A 22,487-nucleotide genomic window follows, 5' to 3' on the forward strand; every position below is an offset into this window, starting at 1 on the left:
TTAAGATATTAAATGTTGGTAATTCGAATATATATATCCCACCCGATTCAGGCTTGTCGTCTGTATTATCTTATAATTAAGTTGTTTTGATTTTATCTTCTTTTAGTTTATGTTTTTAGTTTAATAAAATGAAATTATATAAGTTACTAAAATTAAATAGTTACTTGTGTCGAAGTTTGGGAAACAAAAAATTTTATATTTTTCATTGGTTAAATCAATCTCAAAATCTGATATTAACATAATAAAAAATAAATTTAAATTGCTTATATGGTCATTTTAAAATTGATGAAAGTTTGAGTTTTAATTTATGTTTTTTTTCTTTCTTCATGTCACATAAACTCTTTCATATTTTTATTTATCGATTTCTCTTCCTCTCTCTTTTCTTTTCATCAACACAAACCTCATTATTTAATAGAAGCTATATTCTCTCTTTCCGATTGAAGTCTTCTCTTGTCTCGAGAACTATTCTTCTCGCCAAGTATTTCACTTTCACAATTGTAAGTCTTTTTTCTCTTTGTATCTTTTTTTTTCGTACTAGAAAGCTCCTTTCTCTTTTGATTGTTCATGTGATTACCACAAATACAAAAGAGCTCATTTTTTTTTATCTCAATGGATGTCATATTCTTAACTCTCAGTTGAAGTCATTTTCTCCTGTTTTCGCAGTCATTTTTTTCTCCTTTTTCATAAGTATTTATCTTCTTTGGTTTCTTTCTCTGTGTAGATTATTGAGTTTTAAGTTATAAATCCTAGTTCTAACTTCAATTTTTTTGAACCCCAGCTTGAGATATTGGTAGTTTTCGTACGCATGATGATCACATTCCAACATATTATATATAAAATATCTGTTATATATTTCCTTCTTCTTCAAGTAGTCCTTAAGTTTTATGTTTGATTAGGTATTTCATTCTAGAAATTTAAGCTATTTTGAAAATAAAATCAGAATTATTAATTTAAGGTATCAATCACTTGTAAGGAGAGATAGAAATTTTAATGTCCTGTTTTTTTAGATAGAAAAACACACAATCAAGAAAAACTAATGTTATTAGACAAATATTAGACAAATCTTTGAAGTAGAGTGAAAACTTCATCTGTATTCCTCATATGTTGTTCTTTGATGATGAAGTACAAGTGCAAGGAGGAGTTTATTTATAAATGAAAAAAAAAAACTCCCGAGTGAAATTTGTATTTGATTCAATAAATTTGAAAAAAGTATATGGAAGAACCATTTTTTTAAACTAAATTTACAAAATTAAACTGATACTTTAAGCAAATATTGTGATTTATATTGGATTTGAAATGAAGAATTATTATTATTATTACTTTCTGAGTATACATAACTATATTTATATTACTATTTTTTTTTAAATTCTTAAATTTATTGGTGACAACGTTACCGATATTTTCAAATTCTTAAACTTATCAGCGATAATTAGAACTGCCGCTATGTATTTAATTTAATATTTTTTAAAATTAATTTAGAAATAGTTAAAATTGATTTTTAACAATTTTATTGATGGTTGTTCCAACGGTTATAATAAATTGATGTTATAATAATTTTATGATGCTAAATTCTATGATAAGTAATTAAGAGATGAGAAAAAAAAAAGTAACGGTTCTAATCATCATTAAATAAAATATTAACCTGATTTGAAAATTCAAAATTTTAATAATGTTTGAGTAGCAATGAAAATACGAAATCCATACCTAACTAAGTACAATCATAATCTTTTCCTAAAATAACCATTGTTGAAATTTACAAAGATAATAAATATGTAATGTTATTCTGATTAAATTATTCTTTTCTACACCATGATTTATCTATCCATTATGCAATAGATGAAGAAATTTTAAAAGACAAATAAATTAAAATCTTCAAATATATTTGTAAGTACATTCGGTGGTGTGTACTATATGACAGACAAAATTAGGAGCTTGCCGAAGCAATTAATCTAAGATTCAATCTTCTAAGCCAAATTGAATGAAGTATCATATGCATCAAATCGAATGGCTTTGCTGGTCGATTAATCATGAAATGCCTTCGAACTCTCATCACATTCATATGCAATTTCAAATACCTATTCCTAGAAACTCTTTGCAGAATAGTTTTGATTTCTGGTATTTTCTCCACAGGAATCTCCACTGAAAACTGACTCCAATTCAACACATCAGAAAAGGGTGGAGAGTAATTACTACTAATTAACACAGGCACACACCCTGCATTAAGTGCTTCCACCACTCTAGGACTTGCCACTTCATAACCACTGGGACACAAGCAAAACTTGCTTTCTCCCATTAATTTGGTGTAGTTTATGCCCTTTGGAAGAGATTCATAAACTTGGACTTCACTATCTTTTCCCTTCCAATAATTCAGCAAGATTTTTCGAATCTCACCGTGTTCTCTTCCAGCAAAAAAAGCTAAAATGTTTCGATCGTTTGGGCGTTGCCCTAGATTCGGTGGACCAAGCTTTCCTTTTGGCAAATTCACTTCCGGGATAGACACATCTTTGTTAGGTATGAATCCTTCTGAGGTGTTGGCATTGCAAAGTACCCTCATGAAACTCTTGAACAATTTAGGGTTCCCGAATGACACTTTCGGACCCTAAGTCATCAAACACAAATAATTATATACTTGTGTTACTATATACATAATGATTCTGATTTTTTATAAACAAATATAAGATCTTACCCAATCATGACATGACAGTAAAAAATGATCAGCACCTTCACTTCTATTCCAATAAGGATACTTATCTGCAACAACACTGATATAATCTTCCACCAACCGCTGCAAGCGAATAGGTTCGTAATCTGAATGCTTCCTGATAGGCTTGTAGACATAGTGAACAATGTTAGCGATGCTGAAAGGAAGGTAAAAAACGTGAGCTTCCTCAGGATTTGTTGTCCTGAAATGGCTCCATTTATCATAATTGTCTATTTCATCCATAAATTGCCCTTCAATGGCGTATATATCATTTACTGGTCCATCGTGCACTAATGGCTGCTCTCCTTCCTCGTACACCCACACTTTGAATCTCTTCACCATCTCCATGTGGCTCCTGCATCAATCACGCTGCGTTTTAGAAATTATTTTCTGGGGAAACCCACTGCAACTGCGTGCGGTTTCGTCTTCGAACACACTTCGAAACTTTTTTCATTCGAGATTTTCCGTAAGACTAAGCGTAGATCCACATGGTGTGTCATTAATGCATGGCTTTTAATATATAAAATTGCAGATAGAATATAGAATAGAATATTCTATACAATTAATAACTCCTTCTAGGTCTATAATGAAAACTATACTACCACCTTAATTATGAAAGAAAATATAGATTGTAATTAGTTTTATAAGAAAAAGTGACATTATTTTTGTATATTTTTTGAAAATTTCAACAATATATGAACATATGAAAACAATAATATACAATCTAAATTTGGTAACATATGAAAGGATTTAAAGATGATTATTTTTAACTTATATTTGTTTAAATAAATTATTATTTTTATCCAGAGCTAAAACATATTTCTTGTACGGAATTATATGGAGTTTCCTATATTTTGAATCTAACCATTAAAATTTATATATAATCTTCGAAAGTTTCAAAGTTCAAATAAGCATCAGTTTGATGTCAATTTCCTTTTCAGGAATTAAAAGTATAGAAATGATTGTTAATTATCGAAACTATGATGTTTATATAAAAGCATTATAAATTACATTTTAATGTTTGGGATACTCATGTATTATTATGAAAATTATTGTCATTGGTAGCATATTCTTCTTCTTAACATTAAGTCAACATACTAAAAATAAGTGGTTAAAGGAATTGACAAGCATAAACAATTCAACAATAATTAATTCGAAGAACAAATATAGACAAAAAAAATAAAATTGTCAACTTCAAGCAATATATATGTGAACATAAAAGCCACAAAATCTCTGTGCACTACCGAGATAACAACAAAGAACGATATAACAAAAATCATCTCTTTTTCATTATACTTCTTGATTATAAAATTGATTACCAATCACAAGTAAAATTCATATAATAAAAAGAACAAACTCATATAAATTTTATTGAATAACACATAATTTTCTTAAGAAGGAAGTTTGTAATAAACTGGTTATGAGCTTGAGAATTCAGAGCTTAACTGATGAAAAGCGTGTGGATTCCAGTAAATGGATCCTTTAGGAACAAAAGTTTGTCTGTTGTCTGAAGTATAGTTCCTTGAGCGGATAGATTCCTGAATTGCGGCTCGAGCTCGTGCCAAACCTTCTTCTATTTTCTCCAAACCAGCAAATTTCTATCACAAACGAAACACAAACTTAATAAAAGGCAGAACATAAAAAAAACATGATTAAACAAAAGAAAAAAAAAAAACATGTTCTATAGTTTAAGGTTGCTTACCTTAATAGAGCTGCTTAACACAGTGATGTTGTTGTTGGTTTCATTTGCAGGTGTGAAGTTGGAAAGAAGATAAAGTGATGAAGGTGAGGGAGAGGGTGAAGGAGAAGGAGAAGGAGAAATAATATATGTGTGGTTTTGTAGATGTTTGACAGTGGAAGGAAGCAAAGAAGGAGAAAAGAGAAAGTGGGTGACAAGATTTTGTTGGTTGAAGGGAAAGAAGAGGAAGAAGATAACAAAGCAAAAGATGGAGAATAAGAATACAGAAATGGGGCATCTCAACCCTTCCATTGCCTTTGCAACTTCACACACCCTTTTACCTTATCATGCACACACACTACTTATTTATATCAAATACTGTTCATTTATTATAAGCATAAAAGTAAAATTGATGCAATAAATAGAAAACGGTCACAAACGCGATTTTATTAGTTTTAAGTTTGTATTCTGCATGTGAAAGATAATTTTACTCTATAGTAAGGTAAGGTCGGTGACTTTTCTCAAGAATCCAAAGCTGTTTTATTCAGCTTGCCAAACACATCCTTAACTCAAGTAAACTGAATTAATATATGTTTTTGTCGTCTTGGTTTGGCAGCACAACCTACAGTGAAAGTACGTGTCTACATAGGTTGTCCGTGCGATGGATCATAAATAAATGGGGCACCCATCGGATCGGTTAAATACTCACCTCAAACCTTCAAACCATGTGGAGGTGTTAGGTGCCTCTTTCAGAACAGTTAAACTTCATGTTTTCCTCGTGCCAAACTTTAATGGTTTATAAAAATATTAAAAACTGGTTTTTAAATTTTAATATTCATAAAATATTTATGAATAATTTTATTTTATCTTATAGCCAGCGTACATGTAATCTAAATAAAAGTTTTTCATTTTCGTAAATTAAAAAGTTAATTGGACATGGTGGGCTATGTTATTTATACTCCTAGAAACTTCCTCAGTACAATAAAGCGTGGGTGGGGATGCTACCTTTATATGCTAAACGTTTAAAGGTTAGTCAATTTGTGCAAACGAATATGAATCAAATGCGTGGGAACCAGAAATGAGGGCACAGAAGTACACTAATAAGGGGACACCATTTTTTATCTCTAGAAGTAAAGGTTTATTTAATAGATAATAATATTACAACTCCCATTTTTTATTCATATCTTCACTTAGTAAACTATTAATTAATATATTATTTTTTTTAAAATTAATAATTCATATTAAAATACATAAAAAAATAAAAAATAAAAGTCAAAAGAATCATAATATATTAATTAATAGTATCTCTCATATAATTAATAAATTAAAGCAAGCACCACCAGTAGTTTAAATTGAGCCAGCTTTGGCTGCACCATCTCAGAGTGATTTTGTCAACTTTGATATCAAAGTTTGAACATGATTGGAATTGCAGGTTGGAACGAACATGTTGAGGTAAAAGATGGTCCAACTTCAGAAATCACAGATAAGACAGGTCCCTCTCATGAAAACAGCATCAGAAACTACGAAAAAACATTATTTAATAAATATAATATTTCTTCACATTTTGATTTCTTTTCCTCCTGCATAAAATTAATCATATTTATTGCATCACCAGTCTAATGACTTGTGTATATATAATAAAAGTCAAATATAAAGAATCTTTACATAAATTATTTCCACATTAATCTATTCACTGTGCGAGCTAGTATTGTAAATAAAAATAATAATATATGAGTAGTTGATGAAATTTAATAAGTTCCAGTTCTGAAGAATAGTACAGTCTGTAATGATTTTGCTCTCACTCTGTTATTTCTCAGATTTGAAAAGTTGCATGTTCCACCGCCTGATCAAGAGGAAGAGAGTGACTTTGGCTATTGGCTTTTATGATAACACTGACAATGAACAACGTTAACATGACCATGCTGAAAGTGACATCACACTCAAGAAAATATCAAATTTTAAATAAAAACATATCATCTACTTCTAATTATTAAAAAAATTAAAATACAAATAAATGTTCTTTAAATACTTTATTGTAGATGTTAGTAGCTTTCTTTAGTTTCTAATTTCTTAATAACTTCTCAAGATTCTTGTTAATAAAATTGGTCAACATATTAAGACCACAATGATCGATTATATTAAAAATAAGAATTCTGATAAATTAGAAAGTAAAAATAGAGTGTAAATTATTAGGTTTAGTTGAATCTGAACTCAGACCAATAGACTATTTTCATTCATTTACATTAAAACCAAAAGTATAAACTTTTAAAATTTACATTAAATTAATGAAACTTGACTTTGTTTTTAATTAATCAAGTAGTTTGATATATAAATTATATATTTTAAAAAATATTGATTTTAATAATTTTAAAATTTAATTATTTATTTCAAAAACAAAATATCCATTAACTTATCCCGTCCACTTAAATAAATCTTAAATGAACCAAATCAAAATTAATCCGATCTAATTTAAATGCGAGTTTTTTCTAATCTATTTTAGGGTTAAATAATATTTTGGTCTCTTAAATTTTACTAAAAATTGAAATTAGTCCATTTTTAAAATTTTTAGTCAATTTAGTCCTCCACTTTATAAATACATGAATTTAATCTTTTTAGCTAAATTTTGTTATAAATTTATTTGATATTTCAAACATGTTTCATGATAACATTTGAATTGTTTATTCTGTTTGATATATTTTTGCTTTAATGTTAGCTAAAATATTATCGTAAAACGTGTTTAAAATTTCAAATAAACTTAATAAAATTTGAGTAAAAATATAAAATACATGCATTTCTAAAGTTTGAGGATTAAATTAGACCAAAATTTTAAAGAGAGACAAATTCCAATGTTTATTTAAAAGTTAAGAAACCAAAAAGATATTTAATCATATATTTTATTTTATAAAATATTGAAAACATTTTTTTAACCTTGTAAAACAATTCGTTACAACCATAAATACTTACATTACAAAATAAATCTAAATATATTATAAATATTTTCTAAAAAGGTATTTGTAATTTTAGACATTTAATATGTTATTTGTGAGTCATTTAATGGACACACTTCAACATTGTGGCGATAACACCGTCCGCACAGCCAGAGTTATTACCTTGATCTTGCACCGGTGGATCACGATACTCTTCAATTGAATAAGAACATAACTGCAGTTTATTTATAATCCTTTAGGAAGTGAATGAAAAGTTCTCAATATTATTCATAATTTTCTTTTACTTTATATATTTCCTATATAAATTTATAGATAAAATACGATCTAGTAGAATACATGACAAACTTTTTAGTTATTTTATATGAACTTTAAAATACTCATCTGATGAACAAGAATATGGTTAAATATTTTTAACTGTATAAAAAAAATCATACGTTCAAACTATTTTTAATATGGAATGCACTCAACCTTCTTTATATACCATAGAAGACCATATATATTTTTTCATATTATGAATTTATCGCAATTAAAAATAATTACGCATAATATAAAAATTAGTTAATTATATTTTAGTCCTTAAATTTGAATGAAAATTTTTCATTTAAATTTATATATTTTAAATTTTGATATTTAAACTTAAAGAATAATAGATATTATATATATTTATATAATTGAATTAAAATGATTATATAAATTTGTTTTTGAAGTTTAAGTAACATGTAAAAATTCACACATGTAGCAAACATATGAAAAATGGAAAAATGGATGGTGATTAAAATCTGAAACAGATTCATTTGCAATCTCAAGTATTTATTTATTGAAATACTTCGTATTATAACTTTAATTTTGGGAATTTTCTCCACTGAGGATGGACTCCAATGGAGCCCATGACTAAATGAATGGCATAAAATTATTACCACAAATTATGAGGGGCAATTGCTTACACCACTCTAGGACATTGCAACTTGGTGGCCACTCGTGCCCACTTCGGCACAAACGAAACTTCTTTTGTCCCATTCAATCATAATCGAAAGATGCTTATGTATACTTTTGACCCTTTGAAACATACTTGAAAGATGCTTATGTTACTAACTTAAATGTGAGGCTTTAAGTCATGTACAAATAAAATTATCCAGTAACATATAAACAAAAGTACATACAAATATGAATGAAATAGAAGCGAATGTGGTCTTATTAGGAAGGTGTTAGTTGGAAATTTAGCCTTCTGAGCCAAAGAGAGTGGAGTATCATATGTATCAAATCAAAGGGTTTGGCAGGCCTGTTTATCACAAAATGCCTTCCAACGCTCCTCACATTGTAATACAACTTTCTATACTTATCTCTCGAAACATTCTGCAAAATAACCTTAATCTCTGCTATTCTCTCAACTGCAATTTCTAACGAGAACTCACTCCAATCAAGCACATCACTGAAAGGCAAAGAGTAATTGTCACAGATTATTACTGGGACACACCCTGCATAGATCGCTTCCACAACCCTAGGACTCGCCACTTCATGCCCACTGGGGCAAAGACAAAACTTGCTCAGACCCATCAACTTTGTGTAATCTTCACCCTTTCCAAGGTATTCGTGAACCTCAACTTCTCTATCCCTGTTCTTCCATCGCTTTAGCAGTGTTTTTCGAATCTTACCATGGGCGCCACCGGCAAAAAAAGCTAATATTGGACGATTACTCAGATGCTGCCCCATATTAGGTGGACCAAGCTTTCCAACAGGTAAATACACTTCCGGAATGGAGACATCTCTGTTGGCTTCAAACCCTTCCGAAGTGTTGGCATTGCACAGTACTCTGATGAAGTATTTGAAGAGTTCAGGATTCGCATATGACACTTTTGGACCCTGAATCATCATCAAAATCCAATTGGGTACTATATTTTTAATCAAAATTAGAGTTTTATTTTACCTCCTATGGTTTCGATAAAACATCAACGTAAGATGTTAACGTAAAACTAGGATTCTAATTGAAAGAAAAAGCAGGGTATGTACCCACCCAATCATGGCATGAAACAAGAAAATGGTCGGCGCCTTTGCTTCTGTTCCAATAAGGATATTTATTTGCAACAACGTTGATGTAATCCTCCACCAAGCGTTGTAAGCGTGGAGGATCGTAATCGGATCTGGACCTTCTGGGCTTGTAAACGTAGCGAATGACCTTGGATACGCTGAAGGGAAGTAAGAAGAGATGGGCCTGTTCTGGGTTATGGGCCTTGAAGGGGCTCTTGTTAGCCATGTCCATTTCATCGATGAACTGGCCTTCAATCGAGTATTTGTTGTTTACAGGCCCATCATGCACCAATGGCTGCTCTCCTTCCTCGTACACCCAAACCTTCAATCTCTTCATCATCTCCACGTGGCTCCTGTTCTTTTCATGTCATAGATAAGGTTAAGCCCAAATAGTACCATTTTTTGATCTTTATCTTGAAACAGTAACTAATTTCTTCATTCTTGCATTATTTTATGATTTGATAAAATAAAACCCTCAAACCAAATTTACCAAATTTGAGGGTTGCACAAACACTGAAGAAAGATAGGATAGTAGATTTATGCACAGTACTAACTACAGTGACAAAAATAGTAGAACAGTTACTTCTGAAAACAAAAGTACTTTTGCGAAATCAAACCTAAAAAAGACAGATTCAGAATGGGTCATGCTTAACTGGTGGAAAGCGTGTGGATTTCGGTAAATGGAGGATTTTGAGACAAAACTCTCTTTGAGGAAGGAAGTGTGGTTCTTGTACCGAATTGCTTTCTGGATAAATGCTCGCGAACGAGCTAAACCTTCTTCGATCCTCTCCAAATTTGTCACATTCTTCTTCATGCCATGGCCAAACTGAAAATTAAAGACAAAGGGTATCACTCTAAGAACAATTAGAACAACGTTTCAAAAGATCGTGAAGGTTGAATACCTTTATCCGTGTAAGATCTGTATTGTTGTGGGTTTCATTGGCGGTGGATAAAAGTTCTTGGGGAGAAGTTTTGCCTCTGATACTAGAAAGATTGAAAGGAGAATCTGAGTGGATATGAATCACTTGATAATCATGGGAGGGAGTGAAACAAATTAGGAAAAAATTAAGGAAAAACACTAGAAAGACCAAAGAAGACAGTGGTGATTTGAAAACTTTCATCAATTCTTTCAGAGCTTTGGAAATCTGCACCCGAAAACCTCTCTCTCACCAACCATTCATAAGTTTAATCATCCCATACCAAATAAACGACTCGTTCTTATGTCAGAGCAACCCATTACTTCTTTTTCACTAATGACAAATTTGTTAGTAACTTTTCTATAGAGTCTCTATTACAGCATCCATCCAAAGAAGAGCCACTTCTTTCACTTCAAACGAGTAGGGGTTATAGAAAAAAATGCTTGAAAAGTAGTAATTCTTTTCTTCTACACAAGTAACAATTTTAACTAAGTAACTCACTCTGGCTCAATTACTTCTTCTTAAATAGATTCTATGAGAGGTGCTCTGATCTAACTTTTAACTTTATAGCTAGCAAACAATGTAACACATAAATGCTGCCATCAGCTATGGCCCACCTACAATACAAAGATGTTCCGGTGAAGACGTGTAAAGTCGAGTTCTTACGTTTCTTTTTGGACTTTTCAAATTATAAACTTTGCCCTCAGCAGACGTGTTTAATGCACATAAATCTTATATCTTATATCAAATCAAAAGGCTAAGCTGGTTGTTCTCCTTCCTCGTACACTCACACTTTGAATCTCTTCACCATCTCCTTGTGGCTCCTGCTTTTCATTTTATTCAAAAACCTTAGAAAAGTGGATACTGATAACAGTGTCGTGTATTTTGAACTTACTAATTTCAAGTCATGTGAACATGTCTAAGAAGTAGCAGACCTAAGTTATTCTAAGATCTTTTCACGAAGTTTTTAGCATTATCAGGTGTTTAGTTTGTGGTTGAAGGCATGTGGAGCAAACCTTAAAAGTAAGGCTTTGTATTCAGAAACTGGCACGTTGATCACCAGGCCATTTATTTCAGTGCAAATAAATGACATTTTACTTGCCTCAGATGACAAAATTTTGAGCTCAAGCATGTAAATTCCAAGTGATACATCAATCAATTTCCACCGTCGCCGAAGTAAAGAGAACGCATGATCAAAAAAAAACAGAAATTCTTAAGTTTTTTGGAATGACCTTATATTACATGTATCTGAAAATCTAATTTATTATTGCTTCAAAAATTGGCCTATATATTTAATTAATATTTTTATTTATTTTTATGTAGTATGGTTTATTAATTAAGATATGATATTAATTCGATGTAATTTCGATAAATAAAAAATATTAAAAAGATCAAACATCTAAATAATTTAAAATTTTCTGAAGTATTTATGAATAATTTCTATTATCGTGACCTTCCCTTCTAACGATTTATAAAAAATAATTTCCCCATGACTAAATTCATTTTCACAATGTGGAAATAAAAAAAATGAAAAATTATCCATGATAATATGAAAAATCATCTCCTAATTTGTTTGTTTGGTTTATTTTAGTACTTTTATTATTTTTTGGTTCAATTTAATTCTTTAATTCTTTTAAAAAGTTCAATTTTGACATTTTTCATTAAGTTTACTTTAACATCGTCGTACATGTCACAGGTCATTTTGTGGAATTTTTTTTTCTAAACTTTTTTTTAAAATTAAACTGTCATATGTCACATCAAATCGTGACACGTGTCAATTTCTAAAATTTTAATTTTTTAAAAAAACTACCATGTGGGTTGACTCAATCTAGTTCCTTATTCTTTAAAATGATTCAATTTTGTCATCTCCAATTTGATATCAAACTAGTAATTAAGCTTAAGTACAACTTATATATACATGTTAAAATAATTTTTTGATCATTTATACATCAAATTACTCTACCTAACTATTCAATTTTTTTTACATGTGTGTTAAAAATTTTAAGTGTAAAAAATTACAAGTGAAAAAATGTAAAAAATAAAATAAGAGTATTTAGAGAGTGATTTGGTATATAAATGATAAAAATATTATTTAATATGAATACTTAAGTTATAATTAAACTTAATTATTAATTTGGTTTAAAATTGGAGAGAACAAAATTGAATCATTTTTTAAAATAGGAGGACTTGAACCAAACGTTTAGATGGAGGGACTAAATTGAAAACAATCATGGTTAGTTTGACATGTGATATAATCATGACCTTCCACGTGGCAATTTTTTTTTAATTAAAAAAATTAAAAATTAAAAAAATATCAAATTGATATGTGACACAATCATGACGTGACACGTGTCAGTTTAATTTTTTTTAAATAAAATACACAAATAAAAAAATTAAAATTCCACAAACACGTGACATGTACCGACATAGCATTAACGTCAACTTAACATAAATGACCAAAGTGAAAATTTTTAAAGAATTAGATAACCAATTGAATCGAAAATATTAAGAGAAACAAAATGAATCAAACCAACAAATTAGGAGAGCAAATTAGTAATTAAGCCTAAAAATAAAAAATACTTAATTTTAATTTTTGTTTATTTAAATACTTTATATTCTTAACATTTTTTATTCAAAGTATGGCTTACTTATTTGTTTTTTATTTTTCAAATTACAAAGAATTAACATTATTATATTAATTAATAAACCACATTATACAAGAAAAAAAAAAAGCAAATACAAACCGTCATTTAAAATTAAAAATATTAGTAATTTGATTCCTATTTTTAGATTTTTTTATTTGTTTTGGTTATATATTTATTTTTTAGAGGTCTTATGTTTTTTTTACTAAATTGAGTTCCTATTAAAAAAAAAAGAAAAAACTCAATCAAGTTTCTTTATGTTTGGTGACGGATCTTAATCAAAATATTTTTGGAGAGCAAAAATAATATATTCAAAAAATTTATATATTTAATATTATTGTTACTAATTCAATCAAAATTAATACATAATTTAGTATAGTTATAACTATAAAAGAAATTACTCATATCTATTGGATTATCCATCGTTTTCTCATATTCTTGAGCTTGTCAATAATTGAATAATAACTAAGTTTTTTGTTTTTGTTTTCCAATGTAAATAGTCATATTCTATGCAAAATATTCACCTTCCATTTTATTAATATGCATATATTGATTCAGAAGTAGTGATGACAATCGGTAGGGTGGGAATGAGTTTCATTATTCCATACACATCACCCTAGAAAAAATTCATCATCATCATCATCCCTATACCCAAACCCAACCAGTGTCAAACTTTTGTTCATCCACATCTCCACCGGGTAACAGGTATATACTCCTACGCTTACCATGTACCAACTTTTTTACTGTTTCAATATTAATTAATTAAATTTTATAAATGATTAAAAGTTTATGGTAAATGAAACATAATATTATAAAATGTTCAAATATTCAATATTAAGAGGAGGGTTATTTCTTCCATATCAAATATTTAGAGAAAGAAATTATAATGTACATTTCACATTAGAATACTATATAAGATTTCATGAGAACATTCATTAAATTTGCAAACGAAATCTTGTTAATAAAATTTAAAATTACTTTTCAAAAAATATAAAAGGAAAACAAATATTTAAGTTAAAATATATTTTAAATGTCTATTTACTTCAATTTTTTAAATTCTAATGAATTTTTTTTATAAACAAATAAAAGTTATAATACATTACTTGATCACAATAACGCAAAGAAAAAATATTAAACTAATAATAATAAAATTTTAACATTGATTTTGTATCTTTTGAACTTCAATATATTTTGAATGTGTCAGGTGGATCACCAATTGATTCGTTCCACACTGATTTAATTACAAAATAAAAGGAGATATTTTTGTATGGGCTCCTGACCTATTATGCATTCTAAATATGTAACCCTTGCATGAAGTTTGTTAAGAGAGAAAATAGAGTGACACTACTAAAAAAAATTCATATATCCTGCCAATTTTGTTTTGAAATTTTTTGTAGGAAATACTTATAAATTTTGTTATGAAAAAAATTTTGCAGAAAATTTCTGCCAATTTTGTTGTAAAATATTTTGTATAAAACACTTTTCGCAACAAAATTTATAGGAAATACTTACCAATTTTGTAATTTTGTAGGAAATAATTACCCACGAAGAAATTACTTGCCAATTCAGATCCTTTAAAAAAATAGCAGTAAAAAATAATTTCTTGCAAAAAAAAATTAACGAATTTGCAAGAAAATTCACATGTAATATGAGAATTTTTAGTAGTATGAGAAACAGAGAGAGGCAGAAGTTTTGAGTGCCTATTGTGAGAAAAGAAGAAGTCATCAGAGAGAGTGAAAAAACATAAAAGAACAACTAATTTATCTTGTGCAAGTCTGTGCAGAGAAGCTACCTTGGAGAAAATGTTTTATTCATTTTCTCATACATTGAGGTTCACTCTATTATTTATTTAAAGTATCCATTGGGGTTTTTATTCACCTTGTTGGTGAAGAGAATAATGATTTGTTGATCCTTTGAATTTCCAAGAGAAATTTGTAGTGTACCCATTAATTTTTATTAGCGAAAGTTTTTACTGGACAAGGTCCATGGGTTTTTCCTCCATATCGAAGTTTCCTAGTGTTAAAAGTTTTTTTGTGTTTATTGGTTCTTCTTTCTCTATTTTATGTATTTTATTATTTTGCATATTATTTATTTAGGAAATATTTGATATGGGTTTTGCTTTCGCGCTTGGTTATATGTTATTTTTTTGAGATCTTTCCAACAGGATGGTGATAAAACAAATTCATGACAATTACCTTAAATTTGTATATTATAGTGAATAAAATTTATTTATACAATTATAGTGACAAAATTACACTATAATAATGAATTAGAAAATAAAAAATAATTATATAAAAAATTAAAATAATATTCTACATGATAAAATAAATTAAAAATAAAAATATTTAAAAGTTATCAAATATATATTTTAGAAATAAATTAAAAAACTATTAAATAAAATTGAACTAATAAAAAATAAATATATAATCAAAGATACGATAAAATAAAAAATAACTTTAAAAGATTTAAAAAAACTTTCCGCATATCACTCCCACACTTACATGTTTATAGAAACATAGGCGTTGTCAAAAGTTAAATTTGTCATTATAAGTTATCAAGTTTCGGATTATTTGTTTATATGTTTAATCTTGAAGAGGAAGGAGAGCATTGATATTTTTATACTTAATTGCATTTTTTATTTATAATCTTTATAATTACGTCAATTTTGCTTCTAAACTTTTAATTTCAGAAGTTGTATTATCAGGATTTTAAAATTATATATTTTTTATCAATTCATTGTTGGATTGTTAATAATGCGATAAGGTGTATGCATCTTTCTTAAATTTTCAATTGTTACGCTAAAATGTCATTAATAAAAAAGTAAAGTGGTAAATTTTATACAGTTAAATGTTTTCCTAAAAGATTAATGGTGAAAAATGAAATTAAATCATAGCACTAACTAGTCCAGTAATTAATACGTGGCTAATAAGTTGGTGGGTGCAGAATGTTCTTCTTTTCTCGAGAACAATAATTAAATAATAGGTGAACAGTGAACGTTGTTAAAAAGCGTGAAAATAATTCAAAAGTTCAAATCTCCATAAAATCACAGTTATTGTTATCGGAGGATTGCAGTTCAAGAAATTAAAGTCCACTCCTTCCCTCCAAAACACCATAGCCATGCATTCTGCCATTTAAGGACTACCATTTTTAAATTATTTTATGTAATTAAGAACCTGAAAAGTCCCAATAACACTGCTGTCAAATAAAAGGTCTCTGACATACCATTAAAGAACAAAGAAAAGTGGGAAACAATATTCAAGACGCTGTTTTTTTATCAGGAAAGGAAATATCTGAACAGATAAAAAATTTTACACTATTTTATACTCATAATAACTACGTTAAAGGAAAGTTTGGTGTACTTAACAAAGGATTTTTCTCTTCATTTTTTTTCTTATTGTTTTCATGAAAACATGTCATTGGACTTATTTTTTATTTTTCTAGATTTCTATGTCGTTTTTTAAAAGCTTTTCAGGTCAACCAACCCTTGATAACTTGAGCTAGCACGTTTCTTTTTCTCAACAAAAAAGTTGCAGAGACAAGATTTGGTTCATTTGACTTTTGAGCCACACATGTTAAGCCAACCACTATCGCGACACAAAGCAGTTTTAAACATTGTTATCGACAAGTTTGGCACTGTAATTTGACTGATTCAAAAGTTGCAATACAATTAATAAAGAAAAGGAAGAAGGCTGTTATATAGATTTTCTAGATACAATCTTAAATATATTGAACAACAAATTAGAAAAGAAAAGGGAGCGAATAAAATATATGGTGAAGAATAATTTCTAAAATCCCTGTCTCTTTCGGACTTGTTGTAACAATGAGACACTTGAAACGAACCTAACAATGAAACAATGCTCCTTATGAATCCTTATGACTACACAAATGCTTGCGCCCCTTATACAATTAATACCCCAGGGAATCCATACAATGCTGCATATACGTATCTGTTATGAAAGACGAAGATTAAGATTAAGAAGAAGATATATAATCATGGAAGCGTGTCACACCCAAAAGAGTCACGCCACTCCAGCATTTGAAGAGTGGCTGCATAATGTGACAATGCTCCAACCACGACCAGAGCATGAAAAATTTGGTGGCTGTGACCTGCCAAATCGAACCACCCTGGTTTCCACCTTTCGGGTATTCTTGTGACATAGAACAAGGTTCCTGTCAGGTAAGACAATGCCATGGTACTTTCATATGCTAAGGTAATATTGCGCCGAGGATTGGTCCAGTTCACGAAGCATGCATGGATTGCAGGCACGATGCCGAAAAGTCCCATTGAGCAGAACAACATGGCACGAAATGCACGGTATTTGCTGGTGGAAAGTGTTGGGGAGAGCATTGTTGCGATGGTGAACACTCCCATGGCTGTGATCCCGGCAAGGTACATGATTTGCCAGTGAGGCTCACACAGGAAAACGTAGTAAATTTGAGGGAAAAAGGAGGTGATGATCATCACAACTATTCCTACGTAGTCCAGTCGCCACAGGAACATGTTCAGGTTGTGGGAGTGGCAACAGAAGAGGTGGCACATGCTGCTGGAGAACAGGCAGAACATTGAACCACCTAGGAAAACAAAGAACGGCCACCTTGCTATAACCAGTGCTGTCGATTCAAGTTCGATTGTCAAAGGCATTTCATTATTTAAATCAAACAGTATCGTTGTTCCCTGCAGTTTCATCATAAATGTCAGTCTTCACGATATTATTCAATATGATGGATCATTTTGATTATGTGTTGAATATTCATTTCAGCGGAAACAGTTCTAGATAACTTCAACGTTGGATAGTTAAAACTGAATTCTATTGTTAATTTTCACTGCTAGTGGCAGGGTGTGTTTATCTGTGTTTCTAATGTGATCATAGCTCGCTTACCAGAAACAAATCTTTGATGTTATGAGAGACATTTTTTTCCGCACTTGAAGAAAAAGACCTGCAAAAGATGAACATGAGAAATTAGTTGGGTTCTGGTAAAATCTATCATACTAGTAGTAGCTAGCTAGGTAGTTCACCTAATATAAATTCCTAAGCACGATGGCTAATATAAAACGACAAAAAAGAAGGTAGAAGCTAATTCTAACTTATAAATTGAATGATGGACTAAGGCAATTTCCTAAGTATCCTCATTCTAGTTAAACTACCTCCCGAAAGTAAATTGTACAAAAACGTGTACATCAACTGCACGACTTTCTGGGCTTAAATTTAAGAAAAGTGTTGAACGTCACAGGACTGGTTTAGAGTATACAAAAAGATAAAAATTAGAAAAAGTAAATACATTTAAATGATTTACTCTTTCAAAATACAAAGGTATGAACTCCAGTAAACACTTTTCCTGAAGAAAGTCTTAAATTTTAAAAGTTGTGATTATAAATTATGTATATGATAATCAAACGTGTGCTGAAGAAACAATTTCCATCGCTGTGCCTGGTTTGAGTGTGAGACAACTGATACAAAAACTCTGTTCCCATATTTAAAGTAATTCTCTTGCATAAATAAAGCAACTAGATTCCTAGATTTAGTTTGTTTATTCTAAATTTCAATCAACAGGAGGTGCCGGCAACATGCTGACATGTGGTTTCTTTTACATGAGAAAGGAATTGCTGAATCACAACCGACAATGGGCAACTAGATTTCTTGTTTTCTGTTACACGACAGAAACTCATAGTTTGTTTCTGTCATAAACCAAGGAAAACAAAAAAAGAACAAAAACAAAAACAAAAAACGGTTGTAGAATGAATAACCTGGATAGGAGTTGCAAGAGATCCACCACACGAGGCTTCATCAAATTGGCGAGAGTCAAGCCAAGAAACAGTAAAAACCCAATGAAATGGCTGAAACAGCAGAAGCCCAGAAAGAAGAACGTTAGTTAGACATGAAAAAAAAGGAGAGAGAAGAGAAAAAGAAGGGATTTTGTCGATTACGTCCAAACATTTATGGTTTCGTTGTGCCAGCGAAAGAGGCTGAAGAGGGCTTGTTTGAAGGGCCAATTGGCCCTGTAATAACGCAGAATGTATTCGTTGTCCTTCATGTAGTCCGGCAGCTCCCAAAACGACAGGAGAGGGTAGCGTTTTGGTCTGTGACGGTCGCAGAGGTTCTTCTTCATGGTCTCTTTGGACTGTGTAAAAGAGAAGGTTTCATCAGTTTCTCTGGGTTTGCGCTTCACCACGCATTTGGTATGAATACTGTTCATGAGGTACGATACTGCGATACGATGCGCGGTGTGGAACGGTTGGTGAAGATTTTGATGATATGATATGATATGATCTGAGAGATGATGATGATGATGATGGTGATGAGAATGTAAATGGTGGTTGCGTGGCTAAACGTTGATGCAGTAATGGAGGCTGCACAACTGCACCAACTGCAGCATTTAAGGAGCCTGAGTCAGTCTCCGTAAGCTCTGGCACTATTATGTGGGGTTTGTTAAAACTTAAAACCTCATGCACACACACACTTATTATATTTATCACAAATTATCGATTTCATTCTCATATATAGCTGGAACAATACCCTCTATTATTGTTTATCAATTTTCATTTCTCAAGTCAATATCTAAATTCGGAAACTTAGGTCACTGGTAAATCATCTACCAACTTTCATCTTCTACACCTTTCGTTTCTTTTAATTTAACCACACCAATCAATCCTAAATTTCCCAAACACTTCTACCAATCTTCGTTTCACATGGTTTTGGTTTGTGGAGTACACAAGATGTTAAGTGATGTCACGAAACACAAACAATATAAGAGACACCACCTTTCTTAAAAGAGTTCTTTTACTTCTATTCTTAGTTCTAATTCTTGAGTTTTACGCTTTTGAATGATCCTTAATTAACGCTTCCGTTCTATTGTTTGTGGTATTTTGCTATATGTCTAAAATCTTGTAATAAGTCGGACATATTTACTATTTTATACTTCATATTAAACAATGAAAACAATTGTGTCCAATTAATTAACTTTGTGTGTTTCTATTTTTATTTAATATGAAATGCATCGAATGTGGTTTGAAATAAAAGGAATAATATATTTTTAAATAAAAATGTGAAAATGTTAATGCGTTTAAGTTAATCTAAATATGCAGTAAATATGAATTAAAAAAAATAAAATGATTTGATTCCTATATGTTTACTTAAATTTATTTCTAAGCAATGAAACTTCAACTAGTTCACACGAAAGAACCACAGAAAGAAAGAAAATAAGCAATCAATAAACTCTAAGTACGGTTTACAACTATTACGTCCACATTATTCGTACACGGAGAATAAAGGTGTTTGCTGTTATTTTATTTAGGAACTGATTAAGAAATGTAGATACGTTATTTCTATTTTCGTCTTTTATTAATAAGTATGTTATAAAAAATTCAATTATTGAGTTTTTTTTCCTACACGTGAAAGACATTCGTAATATTCTTAATATTCATAGACATTTGTGTGTGACAAACATTCCACCTACGTTAATATAGGCTGATGATTCGTAATATTGTATCCATATATGAATATAATTTGGTCGAAATACCTTTTTCATTACAAACATTCTACCAATATTAAAATTTTGTCTTCGTAACACATTTCATGTAATATGACTGAAAATTTCTCTCTAATAATTACATCTTTTAGGCTTTGTTCACTTGGTAGGATAGATTTAAGAGAGAGTGTGAAGATGGATTTGTGTTGATTTGAGTAGATGAATATGTGTGTTTTTTTGAATGGATTTAGAGAATAAAAAGAGTGGATTTGGAGATGAATTTTAAAAAAGTTAGTGAGTGATTTGATTGATGTAATAGATTAAAAAAAAGTTTTAATAGATAAAATTTAAAAATTACTAAAATATCCTTGAAGGTAAAAATAAAATTAAATGATTATTAAATGAATTAAAAATATTAAAATTTAACAATATAGTAATTAATTAATTATTATAAATATTTATATATATTTTTATTATTATTAATTAATTATAAAAATTATTATACATATTATTATATACAAATATATTATTAATTATATATAATATAAAAAGGACATAAAAGTAAAATGGGTTTATATTTGTTCAAATTCACTCAAATATGAGTGGATGGATTTTGTCAAGAATCGCGCAAATCCATCTCTGCGGTTCCGCTTGAATCATTTAATACGAACATGAAAATTTTTTTTCATCCATCTTTGTAAATCCGTGCTTTGTTACTATCTGTTCAAACGAACAGAGCCTTAGTGATTTAGTATCTCTTGAGAAAACGAATAATTGAGCTAGAAATTAGAAATATTTTATGTATCTCATAAAAAACTGTTATGTCTACATATTTACTATGTAATTATATATATATATATATATATATATATATATATATATATAATTGATATTTACGTATGATATGGTAAATTATAAGAAATTAAATATTGGTAATAAAAGTTACTTTAGGTTTATTTACTTGGAGGATCTTCTTAGTCAAAAGACTAGTGATGTGTTTGTACGTTGTTTCTCAACAGAATCATAATTATTATTAGTCAAATGAGGTTGTGTTTGGTAGAGCTGTCAAAACGGGTCATTTGATCAGGTTCTTTAAGGGTTGGTCATTTAGTGAGTCAATCCAATCGGATTCACACTCAGACAAACAAATTTGAACCTGATCCACCAGGGATTTGTGGGTTAAACAAGTTGGCTCACTAACTCAATTAAAAAAAATACAATTTATGTTTTCTTCAGTCCAAAAAAAACTAAATTACTATTTTGATTATAAAATCTAAATAAACTTCAATATAATCCAAATACAATCCAGAATGATGTTAAACATCATATACAAACCAAAATCTCAAAAATACAACTCAATCCAACCTAAATTCAAACCCAACATAAAACACGTGTGACCCTTTAACTGTGGGTTGGTGAACCAACCTGACTCACCATGGGTTTAATCCTGGGTAAATCTAGTTTTTGGTGGACTGGGTCAAAAATGAATTCATACTAAAATTTTTAAATTTGTTTTAACCCAATCTAGCCTGAACCTGTCATGATGGGCAGTGTTGGCTCACAGTTCTAACTTATGTTGCCAGCTTGTTTGGATTAGAGTTGTCAAAACGGGTAACTCGGCTTGACCCGGCTCGACCCACTACGGGTTGATGATTTAGTGAGCCAACCCAACCCGGCTCACTTTTTGGCGAGTCAAAAAATTTCGAACCCGGCCCGGCCCACCACGGGTTGGCGGGTTAAACGGGTTGGCTCACGGATTCACTTAATTAAAAAAAATCATTTTTTTTATTTTTTATAGTCAAAACTAAATTGTAATTCTAATTAAAATCTAAATAAACTTTAATACAATCCAAATACAAACCAAAATAAAAAAAAATACAAATTATTTATGTGTTGGATAAAAAAAAACCTAACATGACCCAAATGTAAAACTCAACTTAATAAAAAAAATAAAAAACACTTGTATGACCCTTTTATTTGCGGATTGGTGAGCCAACCCGGCTCACCATGGGTTCAACCCGGGTGAACCGGGTCAAAAATCAACCCGTATTGAAATTTGTAAAAAAATTTCAATCCAACCCGGCCCGAACTCGTGGAGAGCCGGGTTGG

At 30.0% G+C, this 22,487-nt stretch overlaps 3 protein-coding genes across 5 annotated transcripts; all 3 read right to left on the reverse strand.

The window, feature by feature from the left end:
- Positions 1–1,845: 1,845 nt before the first annotated feature.
- LOC114177018 (probable glycosyltransferase At3g42180) lies at positions 1,846–4,740 on the reverse strand. Its single transcript, XM_028062239.1, has 4 exons — positions 4,404–4,740; positions 4,148–4,299; positions 2,687–3,056; positions 1,846–2,599 (listed from the first exon to the last, which is right to left on the reverse strand). The coding sequence occupies exons 1-4, from the start codon at positions 4,689–4,691 to the stop codon at positions 1,925–1,927; spliced, it is 1,485 nt and encodes a 494-aa protein (XP_027918040.1). The 5' UTR covers positions 4,692–4,740; the 3' UTR covers positions 1,846–1,924.
- Positions 4,741–8,442: 3,702 nt separating this feature from the next.
- Positions 8,443–10,744, reverse strand: LOC114176367 (probable glycosyltransferase At3g42180). 3 transcript variants are annotated; one of them, XM_028061398.1, is made up of 4 exons: positions 10,255–10,744; positions 9,970–10,178; positions 9,339–9,705; positions 8,443–9,187 (listed from the first exon to the last, which is right to left on the reverse strand). In XM_028061398.1, the coding sequence occupies exons 1-4, from the start codon at positions 10,471–10,473 to the stop codon at positions 8,522–8,524; spliced, it is 1,461 nt and encodes a 486-aa protein (XP_027917199.1). In that variant the 5' UTR covers positions 10,474–10,744; the 3' UTR covers positions 8,443–8,521. The 3 variants fall into 3 exon arrangements, with proteins under 3 accessions (XP_027917199.1, XP_027917200.1, XP_027917201.1); XM_028061399.1 differs by having other exon boundaries at positions 10,006–10,178; positions 10,255–10,742; XM_028061400.1 differs by lacking the exon at positions 10,255–10,744 and having other exon boundaries at positions 9,339–9,710; positions 10,006–10,178.
- Positions 10,745–16,649: 5,905 nt separating this feature from the next.
- LOC114175803 (heptahelical transmembrane protein 1) lies at positions 16,650–19,375 on the reverse strand. Its single transcript, XM_028060608.1, has 4 exons — positions 18,838–19,375; positions 18,658–18,747; positions 17,792–17,849; positions 16,650–17,586 (listed from the first exon to the last, which is right to left on the reverse strand). Exons 1-4 carry the CDS (start codon positions 19,104–19,106, stop codon positions 16,903–16,905), a joined length of 1,101 nt encoding a protein of 366 aa, XP_027916409.1. The 5' UTR covers positions 19,107–19,375; the 3' UTR covers positions 16,650–16,902.
- Between the last annotated feature and the right edge of the window lie 3,112 nt (positions 19,376–22,487).

This window comes from Vigna unguiculata, chromosome 3 (assembly GCF_004118075.2).
Source record: "Vigna unguiculata cultivar IT97K-499-35 chromosome 3, ASM411807v1, whole genome shotgun sequence".
Classification (NCBI taxonomy): domain Eukaryota; kingdom Viridiplantae; phylum Streptophyta; class Magnoliopsida; order Fabales; family Fabaceae; genus Vigna; species Vigna unguiculata.